We start from the raw sequence: 10124 nt of genomic DNA, 5'->3' as shown, positions 1-10124 counted from the left end.
TTGAGGAGATCGAGGTAAAATGATTTAATGTTTACATATATATATATATATATATATATATATATATATATATATATATATATATATATATATATATTGAGCTTAAAAGAAGCAATCCAATAAGTAATATAGACCAAAAGGCTTTTATTTAAAAATTATTATTTATTCCCACTCTTTTTAACATTTTTATTTTATAACAACTGTTTTTATTTTATTTTTAATGTTTCTTTTATTTACAACTTTAAGTAATTTTTATATATACAATTTATTTATACATTTTGTTTGGTTTATTTTCTGATCAAGATCATGTTGACAAATGTCCTGAAGATGGAATGTACATAGTTCTGAAAACGTTGAGATTAAATTATAATTGTTTAAAAACCTTTTTGTGTTTCTTATTACTATTGTGGATTGTTTGTTTGAAGCTCAATACATATTTTGTTTTTGACGACTCATTTCTTCATTGATCCTCTCAATCTATTACTCTTTTAAAATTTGTATAGAGTTCTCCTTCAGTTTCCAATATATTTTGCGAGAATAAAAATATATCTTCGTTATGTTTTAGATGCCATGAATGATTTAAAATTAAACTTTGAAGAGATATTGTAGAATATATTGAGGATTCGAAGCGAATTTATTATATTAAGAGCTAGAGACATTGTGTTATTTATATTTCACAATATTTCGTTTGTTATGCATAAATCTATGAAAGGATTATTCAATAAAAAATTCTATTGTGATAGAGGATTTTTATTTAGTAGAAAAAAACACATGGTTCTCTTAATATTTTTTATTTCAGATTCTCTTATTAACTTCCCGTAGGGTAAGTTATTGTAATCGTCCAAAAATCGAAATTGAAAATTTTTACATTTCTTAACGTTTTGAAGGTTTCTGAACATTTTGGCATACTTCAGAAAAATGGATGTGTGTGTGTATGTATGTATGGATACAATTTTTTGTTCACGTTTTCGGGCGCACGGATCAACCGATTTGAATGGTTAAAAAAACATTCGATTCTTATTTATAGGGAGATGTGCTGATTAGTTTTTGGCAAAGGCAGGTCCAGTCGTTTCGGAGATACGAAGCAAAGAGTGCAGAAGATACAAATCGAGTTTTTGAGAACACGGAGTATCCGATTTGAATGATCCAAAAAACATTCAATTAGTAATGATTGGGAGAAGTGTTTATTAGTTTTTGGCAAAGGCAGGCCCAGCCATTTCGAAGATACGGAGCTAAATATGTGAAAAATGGCAGTTTTTGAGAGAACTAAGCGTCCGATTTAAATGATTCAAAGAACTTTTTAAGTTTACAAAGAACGTCTTAACAAAATAATTGATTTTGGAAAAAAAAAATTCGTATAATTTTTTTTTTTTTAGTGTTTTTGTATATCGAAAATAATTCAGATTTTATTTTGATTCTGACTAAAATTCTAATATAACTTAAACAAATAATTTTAACTTTGCGATTCACTTTATATAATTCTTATAAATATTAGACAATGTTACAATATTTATAACATTTTTAAATAATTTACAACATTTTCAAGCAGACTTTTATATTTACAGACTCTTTACAACATCTTCAGACAATTAAAAACATTTGTGGACAACTTACAGCATCTTCAGACAAAATGCAACATTTTTAGACATCATTATTAAACAACTTTAGACAATTTATAACATTTACAAATAATTTGCAGTATTTTCAAGCTGTCTTCAATATTTACAGACACTTTACAGCATCTTCAGACAATTTACAACATTTTTGGACAACTTACAACATCTTCAGACAAAATGCAACATTTTTAGACATCATCATTAAACAACTTACAACATTTTCAGACAATTTATAACATTTTCAAATAATTTCCAGCATTTTCAGAAAATCTTTAATATTTACAGATACTTTACAATATCTTCAGACAATTTACAACATTTTTAGACAACTTACAACATCTTCAGACAAAATGCAACATTTTTAGACATCATTATTAAACAACTTACAACATTTTCAGACAATTTATAACATTTTCAAATAATTTACAGCATTTTCAGAAAATCTTTAATATTTACAGATACTTTACAACATTTTCAGACAATTTACAATGTTTAAAGTTCTAACATAACTTAAACAAGTAATTTTAACTTTGCAATTCACTTTATATAATTCTTATAAATATTAGACAATGTTACAATATTTATAATAATCTATTTGAAAACATTCAGTATTCCTCGAACATTTCGTTACGGTACGGGAAGTTCCAGCAATTTGCCTTAAGGCACGATGCCATACACCCCACTAGTTTTTTTAACTTTATTGGCTATCCATGTTTTTTATAGTATCAACGAAAGTGTTGGCTATCCATGTTTTTCATAATATCAATGAAGGTGTTGGCTATCCTGCCCGGTTTTGATATTTGCAATGTCAACATAAATCATAAACAAAGTTGTAATAAAAATGTAAATAACGAAAAATGTAGTAATAAATAATATATATGCTAGTTATAATCTTTATTTATAATATTATGAATTAAAATAATTTCAGTGAAACAACAACTTCAGAATTGATTTTAATAACATAGATTTAAGAAACATTGTCAAAATGTCTGAAGATACAAATCAGTTTCCACAAATTAATCATGTAATTAAAACAGAACCTATTGATTATTCAATAGAAGAAACCAATGATGCAGATATTGTTATAAAAGAAGAATTATTGTATGATATTAAGTCAGAATTGCACTTAGAAGATCACGTAGAAAGTTCTGTAAACGAAGATAATGATGCAAGTGTAGTTATGACAGATGAAATTAAACAAGAAATGCATCCAGAAGATAACTCAGAAAATTTTATTATTTCCGATGTACCAATAGATGAAAGACTGAAGCAAGAGGTAACACAATCGTACGATGAATTACCACAAGACCTCGAATCTACTCATGGTAAGTCTTTATCATCAAATAATCTTAAACAACAAACAGCACTACAATGTTTTAAATGTGAAATATGTTATAAAATATTTGCTAAACAAAGTTATTTAAAACAACACTTGGTTATCCATTTTGATGCACGTGTACATAAATGTACCGTATGTGATAAATCATTTAATCTTATAGGCAATTTACATAAACATATGTCTTCACATAGTGAAGAGCGACCTTATGAATGCAAAATATGCAAAAAAGCATTCAGTCAACGGAGTTATTTGAAACAGCACCTGAATACACATGCTAATGGGGAACACAAATGTGTACCGTGTGATAGAGTATTTAAATCACCAGGTAATTTTAAAAAGCATATGGCCTGTCATCAGACTGATGAGTGTTTTAAATGTACAGTTTGTGATAAAGCTTTTCCTACAACAAATCATTTAAAACGGCATATGAGTGTTCATGCAGATAAACTGCACAAATGTATGTTGTGTGATAAATCGTTCAGCCTGGAAGATAATTTGCGTAAACATATGGTTACTGCACACTCTAACACTCTAACTGAATATTTAACCAATCATTTTACACAAAACCAAATAACTTGTGAGAAACCTGATGAAAAATTTGCAAACTTAGAGTTAATAACAATGCAAAATGATGAACTGGCTTTTCAGTGTAACATGTGCAATAAATCATATAATAATGAACTGTGTTTACGCAAACATATGAAAGTGCACACCAGGCTACGTCCCCACAAATGTGAACTTTGTGAAAAAACATTCTTATCACTTAAGCATTTACAAGATCATATGAATATTCACAACGGACTGCGTCCTTATAAATGTGAAACATGTCCTAGAGCCTTTGCGTTTGCAGGAAACTTAACAAAACACTTGGTAGTCCATACCGGAGAGCGTAATTATAAATGTGAAACATGCAGCAGAACTTACACACAAATGAGTAGTTTAAGAACACACTTGTTATCCCATACTGGTATACGACCTTTTAAATGTCCAATATGTCCTCGAGCATTTACCTTGCGCAGAAATTTAGAAGCCCACCAGCTTACTCATTTACAAATCAAACTTTATAGATGCAATATATGCACTAAAGAGTTTACTACACCTGGTAGTTTGTCCAGGCATGCAATTCTTCATACTGGAGAACGTCCTTTTGTGTGTGAGATATGTGATAAATCTTTTTCTGAGAAGGCTAGTTTAAAAAAACATGTCATTCTTCATACCGGAATACGGGCTTCTAAATGTGATATATGCAAGAAAGCTTTTAGTCAAACGAGTAGTTTGAAGAGGCACATGAAAACACATGGTAGTACGAAGCCTAATAAATGTGAATTATGTGGGAAAGGATATAATAAAGCGAGCGGGTTAAGGAAACATATGGAGATACATAAAGAAATTTTGGATAATTCAGCAACTTCATGAATAATTAAGGATGTATTTTTTTATACATCTGAATATATTATTAAGAACATCATAAGTTTAATATATATATTATTGAATATATTATTAAGAACATAAGTGTTAATTTAATTATTTATTTAAATTAAGTAATTAATTTCCTCAAGTAGAAGTTTATGTTTTTCCCAGAAAATCCGATTTTGCTTGACTTTTGCACAACAATATCTACAAACTTCTGCACAGGTGTAGCAGTATGTTAACGTTTTTTGGGACACATAAAACATTAATTTCTAATGGGTAAAGGGAAAAAATATTTGATTCAACATATTGGCCATTGGGAATAATAAGGGGGCGCCCATTATTCACGTGAGCGAGATTTTTAGGATTTTTGGACCCCCCCTCCCCCTTGATGATATGATACATGGTGATATTCAGAATCACCACCTCTGCCCCACCAAACATCACATGTATTTTTAGTTACATGAAAAAACTGTAAAAATTTTGATTTTTCTTTTGAAAATGTCTGAACTATTTTAAAAAAATTAATTAAGAAAAAGAGTGCGCATAAAGTTCACATGTGATTGAAGTAAAACTTATTTGCTACTGTACAGATGGCTTTTAAGTAAAAAAAATACATTATATAACAATTTTGAATAATGTTTATTAGTAATATGGTAACACTCGTGATGCACACGTTCATTAGTGTCAACCATTATACACATTTATATAAAATATGTATAATATTTAAAAACAATAATGTAATTAAAGTTTTACTTTGAGTATGGCATGATCGGTTTGTCATTGTAATTAGCATTTAGAAATGAACCTTCATTAGAGAAATGAAGTAATTGCTGATTAATAAATTCTATAATAACGTTCACATAGTTGATTATGTTAAATAACGCCTAAACAAATATTGTTTTTCAATGTAATTATGTTTGAAGAACTTCATGTAATTAAAATTAACATACATTCATTGACTGCTTGTATTTTTTTTACTTTTTCGCTGGCGATTTAATCTCATTCTTTGAACAGCTGTAATATCTGTCTTGCCTAAAAAATATTTTCCATTTTAATACTTTCAAAGATTTATAGAAACTACGAATAATATAGAAATAATTTCTAATCAGTAAACCTACGTTTAGTACACGGCACAAATGTTTAATTTGTTTTATTATTTTCAAGGAACAGGTTAAAATATTCTTCTGATTTAAGCATTATTCTTCAAATCAAGATTTGTACTGCGATGTAACTTTAAAATGTTTATTTATCTATGCCGATTTCCTTGTTCATATCTGTACGCATACAACGTTGATGCCGGTACGCATACAACGTTGATGCCGGTAGGCATACAACGACAGATCTCTATTCACATACACGACGACTAATCACGATCGACCCGTATGGAAATGATCTCATCGAGAGCGAATAACGAACAGTTCGGGCGTAACGGACTTCCGTTGCATTCGTGCGGATTTACACTCTAGTCGCGCCGAAAGAAGTTTTACTTCAAAAAAAAATACACGTGATATCTTACTATACCTCACCCCCACGTGATATTTTTTTGCCAAACCCCCCCTAAAAACTTCACGTGGTTAATGGACGCTCTCTAAACATAAGGATGGGAAAGGGAATAATTGATTTCTGATGCTCTTACACCATGAACCTGTCTGCAGGCAGATTACTACTTATTATCATTAACCATTGCTAGCCGCAAATTTTGTCCATCATTCAGTAAATTTGTGCATACCGCGCCAAAAGGATTTTTGGTCTTTTGATAAAATTTAGCACCCAATTTTTGACTTCTTCGTGAAATCAAAGTGCTGCTGAGTTGATGTGTGTCCCATTGATGAAAATATATGGTACTCAGAAGGAGCAAAGCCTTGTGAATAAGCAACTCCCAGCAAAGGTTTTTGATTACATTCAGAAGGAAATGCATTTATCCAAGACTAGTCTTTTGTCTGGGTATGTCGGACTCAATACCGCCTGAGTATAATACCGACTAAAACCGTCAGGCATTACTTCGTGGGGGGAGGATCTAGAATGTTATCATTCTTCCTGTACAAAATTGTTTGACACATTTTTGTGTAATGTTATATATTGTAATTCAAATGTCCCGCCATTACTATTAGTAATGTTGGCAATAGTGTCCCTCTACTCAACTAGGTATCCGCCATCTTATATTTTTGTTTATGTTAAAACTATGTAAAATAATTCTCTTTTTGCTGAACCGTGAAACAAGTAACATTTAAAATAAACTGAGTAATTTTAAGGAATCATTTTTTATTATACCACTTCCCATTCACCCTTTTCTTTTCAGGTGGTTTTGCTTTATGTACAAGTGTATTATCGTGGATCAAAATTACCTTGGCGCGTCTTTTGGACACATTCTGGTCGATTTTGGATCGTATGGTTCAAATTGATCAACTGTCTCAACTCATTATAAACCACGCCACTTTGGTTCCACCAAATACGCATAGCATTGTCTTCTTGCTGATTCGATCTGGCTTTGCAGTTGATGTTTAAGGTTGTCCCGGATTAACTCGTGGTTTCTTTATTGAGCATTTTTAAAAAAGATTTTACTTGGTGTTTTTGAAGCAAAATTTTAGAAGTGTTTTTTTGGCTTTTTATCTGCCTTTCATTCAATTTTTGTGGTACCAATTTTACGGCCTTTTAGTGTTTCTCCATGGTAAGAAATTGCTGTCTGAGCAACATTTAATATTTTTGCCGTTTGCTTTTGGGACAAGGTTATCTTCATCTAATATAGCTAGCAATTCGTCTCCAGACTTTTTTGATGGTCTTCCACGTTCGTCATTTCTCAAACCAAAATCATTATTTCTGAGTCGTTGAAACCATCTTTGGCATGTTGCTCCTGATAGAGCATGATGACCATATGCTTCAAGAACCATTTGATGTGACTCTGCACAATGAAAAATAAAAACAATGAAACCTTAAAATGAAAACAAAAAAATGTGCATTCTTGCATTTGCATTACCTGGTGCAAAATTCGAAACTTTTACCACGATAAAAAAATGATGTTTGTAAATATGTATAATAACTGTAATAATAAAAAAAATAAAAAAATAAGACTAGGTCACTTAGTACTGCTACACCTGGCTGGAGACAATGATTTAGATAATTGCAGGTCTTTGAATATATTTGAATTACAAAAATGTAAAAATATTTTTGGAGTACCTTTAAAAATCCATTTATATATGCTCATAGATAATTTAGTTGATTAAGAATCGATTCTATGTTTCAAATCATTCTGAATCGTTTGACATCGAAATTGGGAAAATTATGGTGTATTTAAAGTTAAGTTAAATATATCATTAAGAATACCATATTGTTATTATTAATTTCCCAAAGGAGAAGTTTGTGTTTCCATCAGAAAATTCTATTTGCTGATTTCATGTTTCAAGTCATTCTGAATGGTTTGACATCAAATTGGTAAAACTATGGTTTATTTTGTTAAACTGAAATATTGTTGAATATAATAATTAACAATATGAAACTGTTATTATTAATTTCATGATGAGAAGTTTTTCACCTGAAAATCCAATTATTTAAATTCGAGTTTCAAGTCATTCTGAATCGTTTGATACTGAAACTGGAAAAAATATTGTTGGATATATCATTTAAAATATATCAGATTTTAGAAATTTAAAAATTATTTGATGAAACTCTATATATATAAAGACACAAATTGATTAATTTAGCGAGTCGATCGACAAAACCTTTTCCTTTAGAATTAAGAAGTTTCAAAGGTTTCTGAACATTTTGCTGCATAATATGCAAATAAATGAGAATACGATTTTTAACTTTCCGAGGGAGAAGTTTATGTTTTCATAAAAAAAACGATTCGCTAATTTTACGTTTTCTCGACGTTTCAAGCCATTCTGAATCGAATGAGACCAAATTTGGAAAAAGTATGTGTGTGTGTGTGCGTGTGTATGAACAGATTTTTTGCCGTAAATCGACGTTTTCTCCAAAATGGCTGGACCGATTTCAAAAATTTAGAAGCCATTCGTTGTATCTCAATGAGGACTATTGTTTGTCAGTTTTGTGCGATGATCGGTCTAGCCGTTTCTTTATAAATAGCAGAAAAGTGAAAAAAATTTCGTCCACGTTTTAGCCCGCAATTCTGAATCGATTTTGAAAATTCAAAAACCGTTTGAATGATATTGGTTGGCAGTCGTGCTGATTAGTTTTTGGTACAGATCGGTCGGGCCGTTTTCTTGTAATAAATTGTTAAAAAAAATTTTTTTGACGATTTTTCTTATTATTTTTTTGAGGGTAGATACCATATAGTCTTCTAGATCATACAAAAATATTACCGCCCTACGACAACTCGTTTAGCTTTAAAAATTCGTCAAAGTTTGCTAAAATTGGTATCGCTTTTTTGGTATATGTAAAAATTAGACCTTTCATCGACGTTTTCTCAAAAACGCCTGAACCGATTTCAGAAATTTAAAAGGCATTTGACGTATCTCAATGAGGACTATCGTTTTGTGCGACGATCGACCGAGCCGTTTCTTTATAGTTTTGAAAAAAATGTTAAACTTTTGCCCTCATTTAAGCTCATACAACCGAATCGATTTAAAAAAATCAAAAACTGTTCGAAAGATATTAGTTGGGAATGATACTGATTAGTTTTAGGTGAAAATCTACCGAGCCGTTTTCTTGTAATTAACTGTTGAAACAAAAATTGTAGCCGATTTTTATGGAACTTTCTTTGGTTATATATATCATGGTCTTATAGAACTTACTGAAATATTACGGCCTTGCGACAAGTAGTTCAATTTTAAAAAATTATCAAAGTTTGAGAAAATGAGTAGTTTTTTAACGTTTGTTAAAATTAAAATTAGACGATTTGCTTGGTATAACGATAGAGTGTTCGTTCGTTTTCAATTAGGTGTAATAAATCCACTCGGAATACTTTTAATCAATCATAACTTAATTTATATTTTATTGATTAAGTCGATTATTTACACATATCGGAAAGTTCATGTAACTTGCCGCAAGACAAAATACCAATACCAACTAGTATAATTTTATAAATATTAGACAATGTAACAGTATTGATAATAATCTACTTGAAAGCATTTAATATTACTCGAACATTTCGTTACGCTGCGGGAAGTTCCAGCAATTTGCTTTAAGACACGATGCCATACACCACTAGTTTTTGCGTGCAATCTTAAATAGCAAATCGGGCAACACTTCCAAAAGTGTGAATCACATCCGTTTTGAAATGAATGTTTTATTAAAAATTGTGCAGTCTCATTCGTTTATCAGTGTTCCGAGAGTTTATATTGCGTCAACAAATCAAGTGTGTAAATAGGTTTTTTGATGTGAAAACGAAATAACCAAGTATAGTTAAAAACTGTAAATTATTTTTTTGCTTTTAATACATAAATTTAAATCATTTCTAGACCGATTCGGTATTGATTTTCGCGAAAAAAATAGAGTGCTTATTCTATAAAATAAATAGATAATTTTGTGATTCGTTTCCAGTTGTCCAAGTGTCTTAATAGTTTAGAGATTTTTTTAATAATACATACAATAATGTAAAAATTAGCAACAAGAAACGATTTCGAATTAAATTGCGTGCTATAATTTGATTTATCATATCTGTGCGATATCTTCAATATCAATTCAATTGTCGCGAGTGGGTTATCAGTGATAGCGTTGTTGGTAAAAATCAAAACATCAAGTGCTAGATATCATTCTATAGTTTGATTAATGGTGTTTCAAGTTTTCCATTAATAAAGAAA

The 10124-nt window shown here is 30.2% G+C and overlaps 1 protein-coding gene across 1 annotated transcript; it reads left to right on the top strand.

Annotated features, from left to right (window-relative positions):
* The first annotated feature begins 2601 nt into the window (after positions 1 to 2601).
* Positions 2602 to 4371, top strand: LOC113362948 (gastrula zinc finger protein XlCGF57.1-like). Its single transcript, XM_026605442.1, has 2 exons — positions 2602 to 2941; positions 3116 to 4371. The coding sequence occupies exons 1-2, from the start codon at positions 2602 to 2604 to the stop codon at positions 4369 to 4371; spliced, it is 1596 nt and encodes a 531-aa protein (XP_026461227.1).
* Positions 4372 to 10124: the final 5753 nt, after the last annotated feature.

The sequence above is a fragment of the Ctenocephalides felis genome, unplaced genomic scaffold, assembly GCF_003426905.1.
Source record: "Ctenocephalides felis isolate EL2017-DRISC unplaced genomic scaffold, ASM342690v1 CF-g0.4_SCAFFOLD_00845, whole genome shotgun sequence".
NCBI classification, from domain to species: domain Eukaryota; kingdom Metazoa; phylum Arthropoda; class Insecta; order Siphonaptera; family Pulicidae; genus Ctenocephalides; species Ctenocephalides felis.
Note: the sequence above shows the minus strand (reverse complement) of the source record. Positions and strands in the feature narration are given on the sequence as shown.